This window comes from Camelus bactrianus, chromosome 8, assembly GCF_048773025.1.
Source record: "Camelus bactrianus isolate YW-2024 breed Bactrian camel chromosome 8, ASM4877302v1, whole genome shotgun sequence".
Lineage (NCBI taxonomy): Eukaryota > Metazoa > Chordata > Mammalia > Artiodactyla > Camelidae > Camelus > Camelus bactrianus.
In genome coordinates, this window is record NC_133546.1 from 64120448 (window position 1) to 64144383 (window position 23936).

Consider the following 23936-nt stretch of genomic DNA (forward strand, 5'->3'; position numbering starts at 1 on the left):
AACTACCATCCAAAAAGAAGATAAAGATCATATCCATTCCTCCGTGAGTTCCCTCAGGCCTTTGCATTACTCCTCCCTCCCCTGAAACCCATCTCTAATTTCTCTCCTCATAGATTCATTTTTGCCTACATTTGGACTTCGTATAGATTAAATCATACAGTATGTATTCTTTTTTCGGTCTGGTCTTTTTCATTTAACATGATATGTTTGCAATTTATCCATATTACTGCATTTATCAGTGGTTTGTTCTTTTTTTTTTCTTGCAGAATAGTGGTCTGTTGTATGAGTTTACCACAACTTGTTAATCTATTGCTTTTCAGGGACACTTCGGTTGTTTCTGATTTAGGGCTTTTGATAACGTTGCTGTAAACAGTCTGGGGAAGTCTTTTTGTGGACATGTTTTCATTTCTCTCAGTAAATTTCTAGGAATGAAATCGCTGGGCTGCAGGGTAAATGTACGTTTAACTTTTAATAAAGTGCCGGACACTTGTGCAGAGCGGTGATGCCGTTTCACACTCCCAGCCACTGTGTGAGCGTTACTCTCGGTCCACTTCACCTTCAGCAATGTCATCATCAGGTTTTTGCCAGGAGTGTTTATTTTAGCCCTTCTGGTGGGTATCTCTGTATGATTGTTATTTGCGCCTCCCTAATGACCAGTGACACTGAGCGCTCTTCCGTGTGCTTTTTGATCATTTATGTTCTTTTGTGAAGTGTCTGTTTTAAGCCTTTCCATGGTTGATTTGGAGAAGCCCCTGTTATACGCCCCCCCTCCCCTTCCCCCAGTAGGTTCAGGAACCTGCTGTGGTTCCTCGGGGACTGGGAAACCCTTTGCCATCTGAATAAATTGGTCTAAATTATCAAAATTACTATGAAGCGTGCCCATCCGTTTTTTGTTTTCTTCCCTGTTCCTAATGTACTGTGAAGTGATAGAGTGTTTTCCTTTAGTGAGGTCAGAAATACTCCTCCTGATCAGCCAGACAGGTAGACAAAACCACTTTTCTTTTCTTTGGGGTAGACTTCCAGTGCCCATAGCCTCCACACGACGACTGTCCCTACCTCATCCTCCACAGCTTTGCCAAACAGATGAACAGCAGGGACCTGTCCCCACACAAGGCAGTGAGTCACCTTTGTAATTCCATGCCTAAGGGAGTTTCTTGGTGAGGCTTTTTCTGGAAGCATTTTTCTTTTACAAGAATGTCTTTACAGAGTTAAAAAAAAATTAAGTTCTCTATCTAGAAAGATTCCTTTTTCTATCTAAGTTCTAATAACAGAACTTAACTATTTCCTTTTAGTTCTGTTGGAAAAGGAAAGGACTCATGAGCTGTCTTTGCGTTTGGTTTTTCTCCAACAGAATGATTTCTGATGCTCATGTGGTATTTTTCTAACCTGTCCTCCTTAGCTAACCAGACAGAAAAGTTTGTCTCTGAGTAGCTGAGGACCTGGTTTCTGAGTAGGGTCAGAGTGCACTTTGAAGAGGGAACATGGTGACCCCCAGAGGGAGGTGGTGTGTGTGTACCGATGAGGCATCGTGTCCAGAGCACTTTGGAAGCAGTAAGGCAGTTTCTCGTTCTTATCTCCAAATACCATTCCCCAGTGAAGCAACCAGGCTCCTTGGGAGGTTGGCTGATTCCATGTCTGGGATAAGACTGAGTCCGTCCTACCAGAAAGCAAACCAGCCAACCAAACAACCAAGCCAGAAAACCAGTGTAAGCTACTAGGATCGTGTCCTCAGGACTCAGGCTTTGAGTTGAGGTTCTCATTGACAAAGATGGGAAGATGTGAGCATTAACACGAATAATGACTGCAGTTGATTAAACATATCAGATATATTTTAAATCCACGAGTTCATAATGACACTGAAAACACAAACAAAGCACATTCCAGTCTATGGAAAACACTACAGGGCAAAAGATCTGATTTCTTCAAAACATAAAAGATCAAAGGGAGAAAAAGGCAGAGGAGAAGAACTTATTTAAAGGAGACTTAAAAGATATATGAATCAGTTGTAACACTGCTTAGACCATGTTTGGATTCTGATTTGAACAAACTTCAGGTGTTAAAAAATTTTAGGAGCTAGTCTGGGAAAATTGATGGGTATTTGATTATGTTGAGGAATTATTATGAATATTTTAGATGTGATCATGACATTATGGTTTTATTTTTCTACCAGTTCTTCTCTTTTAGAGATAAATACTGAATTATGTACCAAAAAATAGGTCTAGGATTTGCTTCAGAACAGTTCTGTGACAGAGGTTCAGATGAGACAAAATGGCTGTGTGTTGGTAATTACTGTTTCTGGGTAATATTTGTAGGTTTATTATACTATTCTAATACAGAATATATTAGTATTTGAAATCTTTCATAAGTTAGAAACAAATGAAAAACATCTGAGTGCCCTGCAAATTGTTGGTGTCATGGGTTAAAAGGCAGAAGTTTATCCAGGGAGAGATGACTACTGAAGTATAATTGACTTACAATAGTATTTTAGTTTCTGGTGTACAACATAGTGATTCAGTATTTTTGTACAATACAAAGAGGGGCCCTATCCTGATGGGTTTGTTCATAAGTATGTCAGAATGAAAAGATGGTAACCCACTGATCTAACCTGTCCCCAACTTTTCCCCCTTCACATTTGTTTATTAGCATTGTACTAATGTTAGGAACCTAGGGTTCTTGAGAAAAGGAATGAGATCGTGCACCCTCATCTCATATGGGGTCTTGGTTGTCCAAAACCCTTACTGAGGGACCCCCAACTGGGCCCACTCTCCTTTTCCATTCATTTCTCATACCTTAGAAAGGTGACCTCAATGGAAATTTTGGAGAGTTTTTTAAAAATATCTTTTCAAAGAAATTTTGTTTACCCCTTAATCAATGGAAAATAGAGAACATTTTCCAAAAGTGTTTATAGGCCTTATCTTTAAATAAACCAAGTGGAGGAGTTCTGAGAGCACGGCAGACTCAGTGGAGTTCATGTTTGTGCTCACAGCCTTTGAGCAGTTTAGGTGGGTTAAGGATGCCTAAAACAGTGGATGAGCTTCACCGTTCTCTCCATTTCCCATCAAAATGGAGCACAGTCTTTTTCTCATGGCTTTGCAGTCCTTACCCTCCTCAGATCAAAAGTAATGTTTCTGTGTCTCGTCTCAGAACTTCTCTCATCCTGAAGGAATCATCTCGCATTTTATTGTAAAGGCCCCGTAGATACTTACTGTTCATTTTACAGCTCAGCCAGTCATGAATTTCAGACCCCATTTAGGTGAGTGGAGGAAAGCTGTTGGCTCAGCTTTCGTCGTCATCAGTCTGGGGAAGAGATTACCTACTTGGGGCCAGTCACAGACATCACAGCGTCTCATACAGTCCTTGCCCAACCAGAGGAAGAGGGAAGCCCCACCTCACAGCTGAAGAAACTGAGGAGGCATGGAGGCTGGGTCATCTGACCGAATTGCCTCTGGGAAATACACATGCTCTTTCTCCTAAGTCAGGAGGCCTCTTTCAGCTGTTAGGTGTACCCCCTGCAGCTTGCATGGAAGTCTGCAAGTTCTTCATCGGCCGGTGACATCGTCTCACAGAACTTGCATTTCTGTGGGAGGATGGCAGAGGGAACTCACAGTGAGCTCTGGAGGCCAGCAGTTAGCTGATCTTAAGGGTTGCTGGCATCTCCCAGCAAAGTGTAGTTGAGCTCTGGTCATCGCCAAGTACTCAGTGCCCCAGTAGCCAGAAAAGTCCAGTCCGCATTGTAAGGCACTAGTGATTGAGTGGTTGTAGGTCATGTTTATGTCCATCCATTCATTTCTACTGCTCTGCAGTGTCTGATGAATAATCCGTCAGACTCTTCTTTCTAGTTAATGTTAGGATAAGTTGGATGTATTTGGGAAAAGCCTGATTATTGTAAATTCAGCCAAACAGTTTCATGCATTAAAAACTCATGGCTTAGTCAGTAATCCTGGATTCAGAACTGAGTTTCTGTGGAATGAATTCCATCACTAACCAAGGATGTGTAGGTTTGAACCCTTTGGGTTAGCTGCCCATTACCCACCTTCAGAGATGCCCCTCCCTACACAGTTCAGTGGCCCCTGGACTCGGAGTTATTTTAAGAGTAGCAGGTGATATTCTACACTAAGCCATCTACATTCTTATATTTGTAAACAGCACAGGTTTGCAGCTTTTTCTTCAGATGCAGTGTCTGCAGTTTCTGAACCTGTCCCTGGTAGGTATTACTGCTACCAGGTAGTAGAAGCAAAAGAAAGCCTTATGTAAGCCTCAGATATTTTATATACACAATCAGCCATTTGTACTTCTTCCTTTAAAAAATAATTAAAGAAGCATGAATTTATTCATGAGCAGCAGACAGAGAAGATGCATCTGTAGCAATATTTAAAATACATGAAACATTTACATAGTTATAATAATGATAGTTATTGAGCCTTGTCCATTCCCAGGCCTGCCGGGCCATTTATGTCCTTTGTCACTAGTGCCCACAGCCATCGGTGGGGCTTTCAGCTCAGTGGTGTCAGGGAAGGGATGCTGTCTCGTCTCTGCCTTAGTCCAGAGCCTGAATCTTTGCTCTCCCACGGCCTCTAGCTGCATAGAGTACCGTCTTCTCACACCAACCTGCCTTCATTTCTGTCTGTTTCATGGACTCTGTCTCTAGCTGTACAGTCTTTCCATATCAGAGTGCAGCTGTGTGCACTTTCCTGGAATCCCCCTCATTTCTTCTGGCTTCTCCTGGAGCTTAGATGGCAGGTGTAAAAGCTACCACTCTGAACCCTGGGAGCCCTTGATTACTCTGTGCTCTTTTCTCCTCCCACGCCCTAAGCTGTTCTTGACTTGGAGATGCTCCACGAACAGTTCTATAGAGAAGAGCCCCTCTTTGCTTTCCATGCGGCTTAAAGCAGAAATCAAAAAAGAAAAAGAAAAAAAAATTGCACAGCATTGTCCTCTTCAGTGTTCTCCCTTCTGTAGGGACAAGCATTGACTTTCATGTGGTAGCTATAAAATCCTCCTGCTCCTCCTTTAAACAGATTCATTACAGTTTTATGAGCGCTGTTTATTTACAGCAACTCCGCATAACAGGCTTAAGAAATAAAAAGTATTTATTAAAAAAAAAAGCACCTATTTCCATGCTTTCCTTTTTAAAGATTTGTGTGCTTTAAAATACTAGATTTTCAAAGTAATGTCTCAGTAGTAAGTGGCTAAAGAAAACAGGACTCTGGTTGCAGTTCGTTCCCTCTCTCTCTGAGCCTTAACTGTGATTTGATTATTCCAAGTCGTAATCCTTTCTACTGAACTGACCCAACTATACTAGTATAACTTACCCTGCTTTCTAAACTTACAGACAAAAATTCCTTTCTGAGATTCCGGGCCAATTTCTCATTTATCCTGCTGGCTCTTCTTATTGGCCAGAAGCTTTCTCCTCTAATCAAAGAGTCATTTTCTTTTAAGGAGGAGGGCTTTAACTTGCCCTTCTGTCTTTTCTTTCTCCTCCTTACTTCTAACCCGGAAGAAGTAATCTACTTTCTTCTTAAAAACCAGAGCAACTGCATCATTTCAACTGCTACCAAATCCGGCTTAAAATTGGAATATTATGGATTCTTTCTTCCACTAAAGCTACTATAGCAATTATCTCTTACCGTAATTAGATGGAAGGGAGCGTTGTTGATGGATTGAACGCTAGGTTCAGAGACAAAGACCCAATTGCTCACCCGGCTTTGTTGCTTGATTTTAGCAGTGAGCGAAAGTTACTCAGTTTCTCTGAACCTTGGTTCCTCAGTTATAATTTGGGGACAACTAAATTAAATATTTAATTCAAGTGGATTTTGTAAGGATTTAGTGATATGAGACCATGACTGGTACTTAATTTATTCACTGCATAAAAAACATACTAACATTTACTAAAGAGTTTATACAAACTATTTAAAAAATTAACCCCCCTGTTGGTAGGTTTAAAAAAAAAAAAGAACGTTAATTCACAGTTAACCAATTTGCAAGAAAGACAATTATTAAACAAACATTTAGGAGACTGTTTAAACTCACATCAATTAAATGAATTCAAAGAGCATTGAGACGTGATTTCTTTTTATTAAATTAACACTAATTTAAAAAAAAGACCTGATTCTGGTGGCATTACCTATTGGTACAGTTCATTGGAAAAAATATGCATCAAATTGTATTAATATTCATACCGTTTAAGCTAGTAATCCCATTTCTGGGACTCTGTCCTAAAGGGATATTCTAAAATACTGACAAAATCTAGAAACATGATAATAATTATTTTATTATTACTTTTGATCTTAACAAACCTAGGAACAGCTTCAGTTTGTAATAGATTAAGTTGTGATGGACTATTTTGCAGCTATTATAATAAGAATAAAGACTTACTGAGCAGCACCTAAAAATGTTTATGATATAAAAAATATGCACATGTGATAATCAGGTTGAGAAAAGTGCATCTTAAGGCTACATGGAAATAGACCCAAGTGATGATTATGTTAAGGTATTAATAGCATATGTTTCTTATTCCTTTTTTCCTGTTTCCCCAAATCTTTTGTACTATTACTTTTAAGATTAAAATTTGAATTTTAATCTAATGTATTCAATCTGAAAAAAATATTTGTTGAGTGCCATTATGTGTCTGGAAAATTTGCTGCAGCCATTTGGGTTTTTAAAAAAAACACCAGAATCTTTTCTCATTTTTTTACTCTAGGGCAATAAAAAAAGCAAAAAAATGTGCTTAGTGACTATTTAGAATAAGTACTTCATATGCAACCTAAGATTTAAGGTGCTATTGTGTGTAACCTAAGAGTTTAATGCCGGGCTGTCAGCTCAACTCATGTTACATAGAATGGTGTTCTGTCTCACGCTAGCCATCTGCTTTGGGACTCGTTCCAAAATTAACTTACTAGCTTAGTCAGGTCATTCCACTGAGGAAAATGGGATTACAGTGATATATTAACCATAACATCAATGTGAACAAGACTGTGAATAATACATCTCAAAGCTACACTACAGGTAACTGGATTGAAGTAAGCTAGACAAGGTCATTTGCAAAGTATTGTAGCATTATTTTAGTTGAAATTTTTATTGAAATAATTGTAGACTCACTCACAGTTGTAAGAAAGAGTATGAAAGATCGCTTGTTACACTTTGCCCAGTTTCCCCCAGTGGTAACATTTTACAGAACTATGGTACAGTTTTCCCGTCTTACTAAGATTTCCCGGGCTTTATTTGGACTCTTCTGCGTGTGTCTGTGGGTGTGAGTGTGGTTGTGGGTGTGCACGCGCACGCGTACAGGCAAGTGAATGACGTTCTATATAATTCCTGGGTAAGTCTGTGCAGCCTTCACCACAGTCAAGACACTAAACAATTCCATTGGCACAAGGATCCCTCCTGTTGCCCTTTTATAATCACACCCTCTCTCCCCTCCCCACCATCCCTAACCCCTGCTAACCGTTACCTTGTCTTCTATTTGTGACATCTTGTCATTTCAAAAATGGTATATAAATGGCATTATACAGTACGTAACCTTTTGAGCTGGATGGAAGTCCCTGGAGAATCTTCCAGGTTGTTGCGTGTATCAACAATTTGCTGCTTGTTATTGCTGAATAAGTCTTCCATGGTGTGATGTACTGCCAACCATGCATCTGGGCTGATTCCAGGTGTTTAGCTATTAAAATCATGCTGCCATGAACAGGTTTTTGTGTGACCATAAAGTCTTCCTATCTGAGATAAAAGTCCAAGACTGCAATTGCTGGGTCATAGAGTAATTTCAGGTTTAGTTTTAAAGGAGACTGCCAAGCTGTTTTCTAGAATGTCTGTACTGTGGGTTTGAGAGACATACCCCAAGTATGTATGGGAGAATTTTTTCTTTGCCATATTATTCTGAAGTCAAGTTTGTGACACTTTCCTTTAGCTGAACTAACCAAATAGTTTTGCTACAGATACTAGATTTAGAAAACTGCATCAGGGCATATTAGACGCTCCTCCCTCCCAACCCTCCCCACCTCCAAAAAGCATTCACTTAACTCTTAATAGTCTAGCTTTACACAGTGGGTCAGTTTGAGATTCTTGGCTGCTCCAGTCTCTGGATACCTAACAAAAAGGACTCAGCTCTCCCTTGGTCAATGTTGGGCCCAGTCTCCTTCATCAATACCAGGATATTGGTCTGCACATAATTTGTTTTTTTCTTCCTTGTTTGACAATCTTACTGACTTTATGAAGAAAAAAATTCATTTTTTGAAAGGATTTTTGGACACGCTATACCAGCATCTTCATTTTGCACTGGCCAGAAACAAATGCACTGGAGTAGGAGGAACAGACCCATGTTTGAGTCCTTCCTCTAATTTGCTGTGTCACTGTAAATACATCAGTCACTGTCCCTAAGTTTGCTCAGCAGGATAAAATGCTCTCAAAGTCTAGTGTGCATCAGAATCACCTGGAGGACCTACAGGACACCAGTTACTAGGCCCCGCCCCTGGAGTTTCTGGTTGAGCAAGTCTAGAAAGGAGCAAGAGAATCTGCCTGACTAACAAGTTCCCAGGTGATGCCAGTGAGGCTGGACCAGAGACAACACCTTGAAAACCCAGGCCAGATTACCTTAAAGTGCCCTCTGGGCCCAACAGTTAATAACATCCCCTCACCTTCTTCCTCCAAAAACAAACAAAAACCTCTTAAGTATGCTTCTGGTGAAATAAGTTATGCATCTGCCCCCGCCCCCCCCCCCCCCCCCCCGCTTTTTAAAAGTGATCCAGATATACAGTGGAATATAATGCAGCCATTAAAATGCCATAGAAGAATATTCATTGTCATGGAAAGATTACCACAGTATGTTAGGTTAAAAGGAAGCTATATACTACAAAACAGCATATACAGAAATACCAGTTATACATAGAAAATAAATCTAAAAGGATACATCCAAAATATTAATAGTAGTTATCTCTGAATAATGGAGTTAAATTTTTTTTATTTTCCTCTTTCTCTATGTTTCTGCGTTTTCTCATTTTGTCTATAATATATTTATAGATGAGTTATTAAAACAAAGTCTTACAATAAGCAATACAGGTCTTGACTTCTCTAAGTTTTAATAATTACAGTAAAGAACTTGTTGAATATCAACCAACACAAATAAGGCTGCTCAACCAAGAAAGAAAATTGTCCAGGACAGTTACAGAGGCAGCTACAACCTTCCTCAGCCTTTTTCCTAAAAACTATGGGAGATCACTTTGTGCCATTCTTTTTACTTGACAGAATTCTGCACTCATGCACCTGAATAGACCTGGCCCAGGACCACTCAATACCGCATCCCTGCCTGATGTTTCCTGGCACTTTTCCACTGTTACCTAGTGGGACCCACGGCCCCGGCCTCACAAGCTAGTCCCTCCTCCCTTCTGGACAATGGGTTGGAAAGTATTTTATGTGGATGAAGCAAGTCTCTCCTTTGGTTCCATCTCTATTAGAAATCATATTTGCAGCTAAAATAGGAGAGTTAAAATATCACAGAAATAAATCTCTTTAGATGACAGGAACCAGTTATCTGCTATGGAAAGTTGTTTTTGTCTCCATGTGGGTTTGTGTCCCCTCCTGGAATTTCTCATCGTACTGATGTCCCAAGTACGTTGTCTTCTTCAACACCCATGCTTCTCCATGTTAAGATAGATCAGAGCAAGTGTGGCTTCCTTGAGATACGATTTATTAAAGTGTCTTCACTGCTGAAAATTTTAATGAATTGATGCTATAGAAAAACAATCCATTTCTGAGCCCAGGTAACTCCATTTCTGAATAATGCCTCATTTGATCAGAGGCATGTTGCCAATAGGGTAGTGCAGTGGTGATTTTCAAAACACCACTCTTGTCCAGAGCTGCAGTGGTACCGCCGTTTCTTTCTGCCCAGTTCCCTCCTGTACACATTCTGTAGGAACATGAAATTGAAAGGACCTTTTGATTTCTGAGTGACGGTGTATTTATTGTGGTAGCACGGTTTAACAGTATTCATTTTAACACCCACCCACATTGGTATCGTAGAATTATTATTTCTGTTAACAAATATGTTTTGTGCTTGAGAAGACATATTTTTATGTAATAACTAGACTGTTGCCATATGAACGCTTGCCTCATGGGTTTGCTATCATTAGCGAAGTTACTGGATTTGCCTTATATAACTGGGAGCTTCAGTGACTGCTCAGAACGGCTGGTTCCCTGCAGGGCTGCGGGGGCACCATCGCGCACCAACAAGGCTCCACAGTCTGCTTACCCTGAGAGGAGTGATGAGAAACTTACATCTAGAACTTTCTTTTTTTGTTGAAGAATAGGCTCAAGACCCAGGAACTGCTGCATTTGTCCTCGTGTTCAGCCCCATCTGGACATGAAGAGGCATCAGTCCTCTTTCTTTCACATGTACCTCTGTCTTCTGGTCCTTCACACACTGCCGTCCGCTAGAAAACACAGCTGTGCTTTGCTTCACTGCTCCCTGGTAGATGAAAACCAACAAGCCCTTGATTGCTCTGTAAATTATCATAGTGCATCCATGGCCTAGAGAAAAGACAAAGTAAAGGTCTAAATCACGTCACAGACACTGATCTTACTTGCTTTTTTCCTCCTTTCTGAAGGCTTTTAGCAAATTCATGAGGAAACCCTGGAGTTGGAAGGCTGCCCTGATGTTTCCTTAATCTAGTATTTCTGTCCACATTTAAGAGGATGTAGAATTGTTGTCATTTAAGAGGGATGGTATCTTCCTCTTTGTATTGCTTCTCACATCTTTGGTCCTTTGTTCCCTCCTTCCTGTTTGCTACGAGTTCATTTAGCAAAGCCAGCATCTTTTAGTGGAAAGAAGTTTCTGCCACCCTGGGCCATGCCAGGTGTTCCTGCCTCTCCTTGTCACAGCATTCATAATCAGAGTCACAGCTACCTCGTTCAGGCGACGGCCTTGGAAATTTCACTTCCTTTCATAACCCAAGTATGGTCTTTTTCTGCCAGCAGTTGTTAGGTGTCTGTCTTAAACCTACTCTACCCTATTATAATCCTAGTAGGGTGTTGACTGTCTCCCCCACTCACATGTTAGCACCTGGAGGGAGTGCCTTCTTCTTCTCAGTGGGGTCTGTAATGGGACATTTACTGGCACAGGGATGGTACTTAATGGTTGAATGAATGGAATGAATGAAGCCAGCCTGTCAGCCCAGAGAGGAAAATCTTACACATTTATTCAGCTCAAATAGCTGAATCCAGTTCGGGATCAGCAGATACAAACTACTATGTACAGAATAGATAAACAACAAGACCCTACTGTAGAGCACAGGGAACTATACGCAATACCTTGTAATGGCCTATAATGAAAAAGGATATGAAAAGGAATATATGTATATGTATAACTGAATCACTATGCTGTACACCAGAAACTAACACAACATTGTGCATCAACTATACTTCAATTTAAAAAGAAAATTCAAACACAGAAGTACTCAGAATGAAAAAAAGAAGTTGAGTCCAGGTGTCATCTACACAGGCCTGATTGATGCTGAATTAGTGAGTCAGGAAACACTGTGTCACCCCATTGTTATTTAAGACTTGAAATAAATAAACGGTATGCTTGAGAAAGTCATTCTCTTTTATTACTTTTATATTTATATTTATAGTGTGTATTTTATTTTGTAAATGAAGTTTGATCCTAGAAACTGGGTTTTATAATAGAAGGTATAAACTCTATTCTATGCCAAATATATATATATATATATTTTTTTTTTTTTTTAAGTCTACAGTACCCTTAAAAAGGAACATATTTGTGTCTGGCTCTGCTCCTTACTCTAAAGAGGCTTTTCTAAAGCGCACAGTTATTTTGAAACTCACATTTTACAGCATTTTACAGTTTTATCTGTCTTGTTTAACACACCTCAAAGCATTTATGTACCTTTTTTTCAATGTTAATTTTATCTTGTGCAGTCTGCTTCGACAGCACATCTTTTTATTGATTGAAATTGCAAATACATTGAGGAATAGAATTTCATAGTATAATTTTGTTAACTAAGATAAAAAGAACATTCAGAAGTGTTTAACATATTATGCAGTTGTATGGAAGCCTTATAGAGGTAGCGTTCGGCCAGCTATTACAGCAGCCTGGCCCTGTTTATTGTGGTTTAAGAAGATTGTTTTTAGACGGTGACTCAAAGTAGAGACATTATTTTTAGGCTTTTTCACTCTCTCTCCCCCTTTCCATTCTCAAGTGTCCAAATTCAGGTGCAGAGACCAGAGGGAGTCAGACCTTCCAGCCAACATGAAAAGAGTCCCGTCTTCTCTAGTTTCTAATAATTACTTGTAGTTTTGTAGCTGGATATTCCAGGAAGGTGGCAGCGGAGCCTGAAGCTGTAGCTGTACTCACAGACTCTGAAAAGCGTTCAAACTTTTACTTTTGGGAATAAAACTGAAAAGATGAAATACAGGGATTTTTCTCAGTGTAGTGGAACAAAATAAAATTATCCCCTCTTAAAATAAATGGCAGTTAGGGAAAGCAATTTTTCCTGTCATGGCTAAAAGCTCGGGAACACAAAATCAGCATTTGGAATATGTTAACTCACAATGTTTTAAATAAAAAGAAGCTAGAATGCATTGTACAGTTCCTGTTCCCAAGGATGATTGCAGTTTTCTTGTTATTAAGTCCTGCAAAATGCATAGTGTACTTGGCAGGCAGCACTATAGAAAGTAAAGATGAAAAAAAAAAGACGTATTAGGTCAAATTTAAAGTTTTTTCTTTTTTGGTGGGGGGCTCCATTTTGCATTATTTATTTTAATCAGCTCACCCTCTTATGTAGTTTTATCCATCTTGAGTCCATATTCACAGGCATGCGGAAAAAAACAAGTCTTTAACAGTTGAGGCAATAGTGAAGATTTAAAGTCCCCAAACCCCTGCAGCTTTGTCTCAATCATCTGTAAACTTACCGTGGGAACAGCCTGGATAAGGAATCAAAATTTCTCCCTGAACCCATCATTGCTACTGACTAGCTTTGTATCTTGAGCAAGTCACCTAATTTTTCTGAGCTTCTGCGTCATCATTGGTAGAACAAAGTTTCAAATGCCTGCTTTACCTCAATCACCAGACTGGGCCGGGGATGAAGAGTCAAAATAGGAAAGTGTTTTACAAGTTTCAGTTATGTCCTGTTTTAATTCCCATTTTGCAGACAAGGGAAGGCTGAGAGAGGTTAGCAAGCTTGTGGAAGGTCACAAAGCAATGTAATTCTAAATGTCAGCATTTTTCAGCATTGGCACTGGCAACGCTTTGAGACTGATCACTCTTATGAGGGACTGTCCTGCACATTATTGGATGTTTAACAGCATCCCTAGCCTCTACCCACTAGGTGCCAATAGCATCCCCCACATTGTGCCAACCAAAAACATCTCCAGACCCTGCCAAGTGCCCCTGCTGGGCAAAATCGTCCCAAGTGGAGAACCACTGGTCTGTATGATTCGAGAGTTCAAGTTCTTAACTGTATTTATGGAGACGCTGATCATCATCGGTTATTCTCAGAAGTTCCTGGTTTGGGATACTCCATGACATAGCACTTTTCAGAATTAAAAAGATAACTGGTTTTCATCCATCATCTTTCTGTGTCTGAGTATTAGCAGTGGCATTTGTCTTCTTTGGAGGGTCTCTGTAAACTGTTCTTGGAGAAGCAGCATCTCCCGATAAACACTATCCACTGTGAGTCAGAAGCCAGATTCAACCACCCTTACGTCTCCTTCCCTGCGATTCTGTGATCATCCCTGGAGGCCCAGCTGGTCCCTCTTCAACGGCCCCTTCTCATCGGAATAGTCATGGGCTCCTGATATCTGTCATCAGCTGAGAGGCCAGGGAGAGAAACCTATGTATTTTCATAACAATTGTCTCACTTACTCTTCACAATAAGCTCTGGAGGTCTGCGTCAGTTGTCCATGTTTACATTTTGCTTGGGAATCTTAACCTTCCTTCTTGGCCTGCTCCTTCCACTGGGGTTTTCTCACTGCCGAACTAGATACAGAAACTCAGCAGGAAGTTGATATGGAAACCCAGCATGTGCCTCTCTCACCAGCACGGGATGAAGAGTAACATCCTTCTGAATTACTCACCATTAAGCAGGTGCCTTCTGCCCTGCGTGACTCTTGCTTTTCCTTTTCCCTTTAACAGGGATCATTAAATACAAGCCTCCTTCAACTGTGTATGGGGACTCAAGTACCAACTGTCCAAGAGTAGAATGTTTTTGCTTCTGTGGCTCACTCTTCCCCTGACAAAAAAGGCCTGGGACCAGCTTTCCAATCCTCCCACAGCGTTTCCCCATCTTTCTCTCTCGTCTGCATTCCGCTGCCTTCCTGACACTGGCAACATCCCCAATTTATTATCACCCCTGAACTAAAACTTTCTGAACGCTTACGAGTGACTGTATTGTTAGTTTCTCCATTATCTAAAACTGTTGGGGAATTAGACTCATTTGATCTGGGCCTTATCAACTAGTCTGAAAATATTCCGTACCTAAGCCTCTAAGAATTAGCCTTTTTAAAAACAACTGAGGTTTAAGATAAATAGCTACTGACAAGCACAATGAATAGAATTATGTGCTGAATGTGATTAAAAGCATTGACATGACCTAAAGAGAGGCTGGTGTAATTACAGGTCGTGATGGGGACCTGGAATTGTCCAGGAATCTTTGAGACTCAGAATTCTGCTTATGGAAGGTCCAAAACAGCCATTTGAACCAATGGGAAAAAGAACTGGATTACTTCACATTGATGCAACTTTAGTGTCAATTAAAACATTTTTTTTCTATAAAGTGCATGTGAATGATTTTAATTACTGTAGAGTTTATTTTAAAAAGGACTCACTGGCTCCTGCTGTAAAATGGCCATGTCTGGCTGGACCAAGAGTCATTTTTCTTTGTAGACCAGTGAGCATCCTTACTCATCAAACTCACCTGATTCAGGTTTGATGCGCACTTGGCCATTTCATCGTGTTATAAAAGGAAAGCACTGTGGGTTTTTCTTCCTTTTCCAGGTGGCCTTTTTGAAGATGTAACTGCGGGGGCCGTCACATTCCTCTCCACAGCACAGGGTGCACCGGTGGCTGGCAGTCGGCCCAATGGGCAACAATGACAGAGACAAGAACCCAGCTAGAGAGTGAGGGCAGTGCATGGCAGTCTTGAGTTTACTTGTTTGCATATATTCTCTCAGAGAAGAGTTAACTTGAAATCTTTGCAAAACCCAAGGCTGTGAAGAAAATCACAGTAGCAGGCTGAGCGAGAAGTATGGAATTCACGTCTCCATTTCCTATGGAGAGGAGCATTCAAATATGTGCTGAGTCAGCACCACCTGGAGAGATCTAGCTGGTGGAGACCCATCTGTCCCGTGTGGAATGCAGCGAGGCGCTTCGTTGGTGGAACCAAATGTTAGCTGCCCTAAATCCTAGGACATAAACTTTCAGAGAACTTCTCAGCTTCATATAAAAACTTTTTTTTTTAAATAAAACATGGAATTTTGTGTACCTTATTAGGAGGAGCTGCTCAGTAAATAAATGTTTGTTGAATGTGTGATTATCAAATTAAAGGTTTTCCCAGTTATACAAACCTGCACGTGTTCCTTCTGTTCTTTATTTCCTTTACCAAATACTACGGTGGATCGATACATACAGCTCACTGGCGTCCTGTTACAGAGTTGTCTTAGTCCCTGTGTGCCAGAGCAGGTGATGAGAAACCGCTGAGGAGGACAGAGCTGGCGCGGGGCCCACTGGGCACAGCCCCGTCTCAAGTTCATAGAGAAGGTTTGAGACTTGTCCCTAACCACACAGTCCCTACCGCCAGGCTGATCCTTCTTGCCCACTTCTCATTCAGGAGGACTGTCTCTATGAGCCAGGAGTGAAGGGGGCAGGGCACAACCTATAAAAGAATGACACAGCCCTGGAAGATATGACAAAAACTAGAACCAGCTAAGCCCATGATGGCGGAAGATTCGACTTCCAGTAGACCTAGAGCCTCATTATACACTCATTGTAATATGTTAACATGCCAAATGACACACCCACAGGCACCAGGGCAGTTCCCAGGCTGACCACAAAAGGCCAAAAAGTGGGCAGTGACCCAATTCCTAGAAATCCCCACCCCTTCCCCAAAATAGTTGGAATAGTCCTCCCGCTTGTTAGCATATGAAATTACCCAGCCCACAAAAACTAACAACCCCGACACCACCGGCCACTCTCCCTTCTGAAAAGGACTGCATTCTGCCTGTGGAACATGTACCTCTCTAAATAAACTCACTTTCGCTGTACTATGGCTTGCTCTTGAATTCTTTCCTGCATGAAGCCAAGGACCCTCACTTGGCCAGGCGCGTCCCAGGAATTTGCCTGAGACCTAGGACATGACTATTCTTTTGCTCCCCCTTCTCCAGCAACATCTGGATTTGCAGCTGTATCTGCTGCTCGTCAAGCCTACTGGTGTTAATCCTACCTTACAGGCCAACTAGTACCTCTTTACTCAAAGAAATCCTCAGTTTTCTGCCCCCTAATTTTCTAGCACCCTTAACACAGGGGTCACTGGCAGTATGATTTAGTGAACCTTTCCTGATTTCTTCTTCCTTGTAGTTTAACCAAAACATGGGTCGTACCAGCAGAGCAGTGGTGTAGCCCTCCTAATTCTGTAAGTGGTGGACAGACATAGCAATAAATCCTGTCTGATCCTGCAGAGTCATTTTATTAAGCACGGTTTGAAACACTGAAGTTCTTTTCAATCCTATGTCCAGGACTCACAGCCATAGAGGAGAATTGGTTTGACTTCACCAAAGCTACTAAACTCCCAGACACCTTGCTGACTTTTGGAGCTTTAGATTTCTAGTCTGTATAGAGCAAGGTTTCTCGACCTCAGCACTGTCTACAGTGTGGGCCAGATAATTCTTTATTGGGGGAGACTATCCTGTGCTGTGGGAAGGAAAAACATTTTGTTCTATATCTCCCTAGGTTCAGTGCCTGGGGCTTGCAAATCAAAACGGTTAGAAAGACAGATTAACAACAGGAAAAAAAAAAAAAAAACCTCCACCAGTTTAATGACAGATACATCATCTGCACAGAAGTTTCACAGAGAAATCAGACTGTAGGAAGTGGCCAGACAATTGAGGTTTATATACCATCTTAGGCTAAACAGAGAAGAGAGTTTGGGACTTCTGGGCAGGGGAGGCACTTATAGGAAGGGGAGGGAGGAAATGTGTGGTAAATAAGCACTGTCCTGTTGTGCAGATAATAGTTTCTCAGATGAAAAGAGTTGTCTCCAGGTGTAGTCCTTTTCCTGGTACAGAGACCTCTTTACAAATGGAAATTTCCTTTATAAATGTAAATTTCCTTTACAAAAGGGGAAATTTATACTTTATTTTTAGGCAGTTAAGGGGAGGTTAAAAAGCTTTTCTTGTCTCTGCCACTTTTCAGTTGTCTTTGGCTCAAAATAATCCTTCGTCAAAGTGGCATATTTAGGGATGACACATTCCGGTACCTTTCTGTGCCTTGGAGGATGTTAAGCAGCTTCTCTGGCCTCTACCCACCAGATGCCAGTAGCCTCCTCACCCTCCAGTTATGTTATGACTGCTGAAAATGTCTGCAGACATGGCTCTGGTGGCTGAAATCAACCCCACTTGAGCACCACTGCTATTGAGTCACAAGAACAAGATTTTGAACCCCCCCAAGGTTGCCAGAAAGAAGCTGAGTCCCCCTTAAACCGAGTTCCTCTGCTGAGTTTATGATTAACCTCCCTATCGAAGACATTCTTCTCTTTCTTATCCAACACCTGTTCTCCAGATTGAGGAGTATCAAAGGAAAGAGGGGATTGAAACCAAGTAGGGCCCTGTGGGCCCTCCTGGGCACAAAAGCCTTTCTGTGTCTCACATTTCTTATTTGCAGGAAAAAGACTTCAGTCTCTTAGGTCTCCCTGAATACCAAAGAGCAGGTTCAAATAGTTGCTCATCAGGGGAGTAAGGGAAAGCAGAAACAAAGAAGTAATCAAGAAACTATAGTGCGGTGATTAAAGCAGGGTCCTGGTTCCCTCTCAAGGAAGACACATAGCAACATCTGAGTTCCTCTGCAGGAACTAAGCCCCACCTGGGTGGGGGATGGCAACTTCAGGCTGACACAGATTCTGGAACATACCACCCTGTACCTCACCACCAGTCAGAAGAAAGTCACACACCCTGCAGCCCTCATCCAGATGCTGCCTTAACTTTTTTTTAAATCTTTTTTTGGTGGGGGAAGGTAATTAGGTTTACTTACTTATTTTTAGAGGAGGTACTGGAGATTGAACCCAGGACCTTGTGTATGCTGAGCATGCACTCTACCACTTGAGCTGTATCCTCCCCCTCAAATGTTGCCTTTAAAAACATCTCCCTGAAAACTATCAGGAGTTCAAGGTTTTCAAGCATAAGCCACCCATTCTCTTTGCTCAGCCCTGCAGTAAACCTTTCTGTGCTCCAAACTCCCGTGTTTTGGTTTGTTTGGCCTCAGTGTACTTTGGGCACGTGAACTTGCATTTGGTAACAATTTGGTGGCTGCCTATTGGAATGTGTCACACAGGCACAAAATCTGAGTCTTTTCCTGGCACGTGGCCTGACCTTAGTATACTCTTGTTTTTGCAAATGAACGCTGCTGATATTGGTGTGACTTGGTGTGACTATTTAAGAGTTCACTGTGTTTCCATCTAGTTGTTGGAGATTGGAATCAATTAGATGAAGCAGAGTTCAATCTGTGCATAAAACAGAATTTCATTCTAAGATAGTTTTTCTCTTTCTCGAAAAGAAATAAATCACTACCATACTAGTGTTTGTTTATAGTTTAGATGATAAAGATGCTTATAACTCATAGATAACTATTATTCAACAAAAGCCAGCTAGAAGAATATTCTAATTTACTAACCTTGTCTCTCTATGTCAAGTTGAGTCAAATGTAATTAAACCCCTTCACCTCTATCTGAGGTCTTAGAAGGAACCAAGCCAAAGAGAGGTAAGCCCACCTCCTTTGTGTTGGGGAGTGCAGGTGGAGGGGCTGGGAGAGACTGAGGGAGAGGCAGAATAAGAGGAAGACACATGCGTACACACACGCGCGCACACACACACAGGGCAGATTTCTGTCTACACACTGTAGTTACCATGTGTGATATCGCATCTATTCATGCCACCTAAAGTCTTGTCATGGCAAAGTTCTCAAGCTCAGTCAGATTCCATTGGTTCTCCCAGGGATGGGAAGGGAGGGCCAGCACAGCTGAGCCAGTGCCCAAGCTGAACCGCTCACATCTAGTCACTGGGGAGCTCTGAGGGTAACATGTCTGAACCTGGGAGAGTCTAGTTCTTTGGGGCCACAGCAGGTGGGAAAAGAAGGGAAACAGAAACCTTTCTAGCCGTCTTTCTCTTTGTACAGAGAAACTTGCTTGTGTTGTGTGTGTGTGCATGCACGCGTGTGTGTGAGAGAGAGTCAGAGAGAAAGAGCCAGCATTAAAGAGATCTAAATTTAGTAAACCATGGAAGGGCTGGTGAGAATTGAAATAGGCCGCACAATCTTAACATTGACCTTTGAAAGTTGTTCCGTATTAACCTCCTTTGTCTTGTGTATCCAATTCCAGAATCTATGCCATAGCATTCCTAAATAATGGTGCACAGAATTTTGATATACTGTTAAGAAGTTACCAAGGACCAGAAGCATATAAAATATCAGATTTCCAGTCCACTTTTTTTTCCTCTCTCCAAAAACTTGTCACTTACAACATTGTGAGCAAAGAAAACCAAAGAGTGTTGCTTACCCCACAGCCCTTCAAGGGTTAAGGCTGGCCAACCGTGCCCTGTGAGAGACATCCAGGGTCAAAAACAGGATGAGGCCCTCTGTGCTTTGGACAGGATGGCCCCCTAGGGTGTTAGATGTATATCTCAGGAAGAACTTTAAGGAATCTAAATTCTTACATCTTCCCATACACAGGAAAGCACTAAATTCATTAACTTGAGATACCGGTTCTTTGCAATTAGCAGTAATGTTTTACCAGGATGTACGCTTGACTGTGTGTATTCCTCAACCCGAAATCACATGATACTGGCTTCTCACCTCCCTCTTTGGAGATGTTTCCTCAGAGCTAACTGAATGGCTGTAACCTGCACTGTAGTCTACAATCAGAAAAACTTAAAACTCACAACTCTTGTGTTGTGTGTTTTCCCTTCAAGTCAACAGAGTGGTTATTTATTAAATCACACATCACTTAAATAAGTAGTTTTGTGAACGTGTTCTCACCTAGTATAATTACAGTCCCTAGACCCTGCTGCAAAGTTCTGCTGGTCACCCATTTTGTCAAACCAGTCTTCCAGGTTTGTTCATTGGACGTGTGTTTACTGCACACCTCCTCCTTGCCGGGCACAGTTACGGGTACAGGGGATGGAATCAGTGAAGCGGAGTCCCTGCACTCGTAGAGCTTACATTCTCATGGGGGAGCTGGCCAGAAAATACTGTATGTTATTATAAAATAGTAGAACTCCTGAAAATAATAAGTACAATAAGAAAAGCTGGGTTAAAGGAGAGTGAAGCGAGGTCCCAGTTGAGCTTAAAATGTATGTGTACCTTTGATACTGTATATGGTCAAAATATCCCAGAGTGACTGTGGAGATACATTATTAAATGCCAGCAGATGAGTAGAAACCACCACCTTAACATCATTTTGCCAAAAGTAGCTTCGCTAAACAAGGACACACCAATATTAGCGAAGCCTGTTGGATTCTACTGATGACGGATAATCTGACTACAACCCGGCCCTCAGATGTAGCTACCGCTTTGGTAATTAAACCCATCCGTGCTGACAAGGTGAAATGGTTTTGCATGATGGATAAAGTCAGCCTTGTTGTTGTCCCTGTTACACACTAGGAACGTTTGTTTCTGTTCTTAGTATATAGCAGAGATTGATTGGAATGCATTTCATTGTAATTCAGGCTGTTGTAAGGATGACTGGTACACCTTAGTCTGTAGTTAGGAAAGTATTAACATTTATCTTACACACCTGAGGGGTGGTCCCCACTAATTGCTTATCTAAGAGTTCTGCACATTCTTAAATCGTCTTACTCCTTCTTCAGCAGCCTTCACTGTGACTTAATATAACAATCTCTCTTTGTTTGCCTCTTGAGATGCTTCAAGCTTTTATCTGTTAAATGAGAGCTCATCATTTCTTAATCTGGGAGGAAAAGTGGGGGGTTCTTACATGGAAATAAGTTGTTTTAAGAGGTAAATTGTCTAGTTTTAAGAAGAATGGCAGAGAAACACTTGGTCAAAACATTTTTAAAAAGCGTCCAATCTATAGTACTATTCTTTTAAAAACATGACTATTTTCAATGAAGAATAGGCAAAACCAATTTGTTCTCAATCCTGTTATAGATAAATGACGCAACCCATTTTCAGGGCTCCACGTTTATTCTAAGGCCCTTTGGCTACAAGGGACAAAAAGCAGAGTGCAGGAGTTGTGTCCTGGTTCTGCCCTGTAGTAGACCCATCTGTGACCTTCCACAGCCTTTCTGTTCGGGATGGGAGCTACTGACAAGTGACTGCATTTTCATTATTCATCTTTCTTCCCAACTACACACAGCCTGATTAGTTTCCTTCTATAAACCTTTTAACATTTTTATTGGATCTCTTAACATTCCATGGATTAAAACTTTTTCCTCCTATTTGAATACTTACTTTGGAGGCAAAAAAAAAAAAAAAAATGAGAAGAATCTTTATGACCAAAATTTGTTTATACACACTCTGCTAGTATATTGGTTGCAAATTTCGACACCTCTGCTAAAAAGACCCAAATCAGGATCACAGTAAGTGAGTAACTTCATTTAAAACCTTTGCATAATATACATAAAATAGATAAACAACAAGTTTATACTGTAGAGCACAGGAAACTATATTCAATATCTTGTAGTAACCTATGGTGAAAAAGAATATGAAAATGAATATATGTATGTCCCTATATGACTGAAGTATTGTGCTGTACACCAGAAATTGACACAATTGTAAACTGACTATACTTCAAAAAATATATATTTAAAAAAAAAAAAAACCATTGCAGCAATAAATTGCCTATTTGAAGTTTTTGGCTGAACCTTTTCTAAAATCAAGAAAAATAGGACTTGTTACCCTTTGCCCAGAACTCTTCCAGGCTTGAGCAGGCCATGGCAGGCTCTGTGCAGTCTTCAGCTGGAAAAGGAATTGTAGACACAAAGGACTTTGTAAGTGCCCATAAAGCAATGGAATCTCTATTTCTTCGCTGAGTCTTAGAAACCAGTGCTTGGACACAGGAGGCAGATCTCTCTGAGCTGGACCTCCCTTACATTTCCTCCCCCTCTCCTCATTCCTCTCTGAGCAGTACCATCTCTAGTAAAACAAACCAGAAGTGCCTGCCTTGGTTACTTGACACCATTCCAGACCCAAGACTTAAGGGCTGGAAACTGGCGTGGCCTCTTCACTTGAAACTTTCTCTTCATAGTTTGGTAACAATACCATAATTCGTCATCATTACTTTTATGTTCCCATAATAGGGCATATTAGACTCAGGAAGGAAAACATCCACTTCAACTTTCTGAAAAAAAGTTACTCAGTTACAGCTCTTCCCCAGCTCCCACAAAGATTCTGAATGATAAACTCGACAAAGGGAGCTATGAATCCTCTCAATTGTTTCATATGCTTACAAAGTTTAGTGCAAATGTTAAGGATTCTTGAAATAAGGTAAAAGTAATGAAGGAATTGAAATAAAATTCCACATCATTCATTAAAATCTCAGAAGTGATGATGTCAAGAAGAAAAAGTAGCCAGGGTTCTTTCTCATCTAGCACAGTAGAAGATGCTTGCTGTTTTACTCTTGATATTGAGAGAAAAATAAGCTGAAACATATCTTTGAATTTTTAAAAAGAAATTATGAGCAAATTGGAAATATATGTGTTAGAAATCACTAGAGGAAACAAAGAGAACTTGATCAATAAAACGCATTTCCTGTGTATCCCTCCAACCCTGTGGTAATGTTCAAGCCAATTTTAGAAGAGCCTGTTTCAATACGTGAATTTATTTTTCCCTCTGCTTTCTTCTCTCAAGCCAAGGATGTCTTCTCAAGAAAGGCTGCTGCCTGTGGCACATTTGATGGTTGTATTCCTTACACAATCAATAGAGTGTATCTGGAATGTGTACGTACTATCATTAGACCCTATTTTGAAGGGATTAAAATTTAGAATGGAGGTGAGAAAAAGCAGGTGAGAAGAGAATCCTACAAAGCAGTGAGTGGTGACCCCAAACCCCTGGTATGGACGACAACAGCTGTAGGAATCCAAAGAGGTCCCTCCCCGTGAATGTGGCTGAAGAAGTCATCCTTGTTGGGATGAGGCAGGATTTGATGTGGGCCTTTAATGATCATTCAGATTTGTAAAGACAGGAAGACGGAGGTACTCAGGAATGATAGCATTTCAGGATGGTAAGAGCGTTTGACTAGACTGGAGGAGTTGAGATGGGACAGTGAAAGATAAGATAGAAAAAGAGACCCTGTTAGACTGTGGGAGGCACTGAATGCCATCCTGAAATCAGAGATCCTTCTTCCTTCTGACTTTTTAGGGATTGAGCACAACATGAGCCAGAGACACATTTTTCTTTTGTGACCTGAGGGGACTTTTGAGCTCTGGGATCTTTAGCTGCAGTGGTTAAGAGTGAGGGGGCCCTAGAGTCACACTGCCTGGGTTGAAATGTCACCTGTATAGTTTTCAGTGAGTTACTAACCTCATCTTTAAAATGGGGTAAAGGAAAAAAGTTGGTATCCGTCTCATAGAGGTTTTTAGTGTGGCGTGGGCTCTGTACTCGCAGTGTTTAGAACGGTGCCTGGTATGCAGTGCGCCGTACATTCAGCTGTAGTTACTGTTCTATGAGTTTGTTTCTACCACGCCTCCGTCCCATTGCCTATGAGATTTAT

General features: G+C 41.0%; 1 protein-coding gene across 4 annotated transcripts in view; it reads left to right on the top strand.

Annotated features, from left to right (window-relative positions):
* Positions 1-23936, top strand: part of UBE3D (ubiquitin protein ligase E3D) — a 266407-nt gene that overhangs the window by 116421 nt on the left and 126050 nt on the right. For 2 of the 4 annotated variants that reach the window (XM_074368690.1, XM_074368693.1), the window contains exon 10: positions 14624-15571. The exons of 1 other annotated variant lie outside the window; for it this stretch is intronic. In XM_074368690.1, coding sequence (XP_074224791.1) covers positions 14624-14704 — 81 coding nt within the window. In that variant the 3' untranslated portion in view covers positions 14705-15571. Of the gene's footprint in view, positions 1-14623; positions 15572-23936 lie in introns of those variants that run through there. One more of the 4 variants, XM_074368691.1, reaches the window with a different exon arrangement.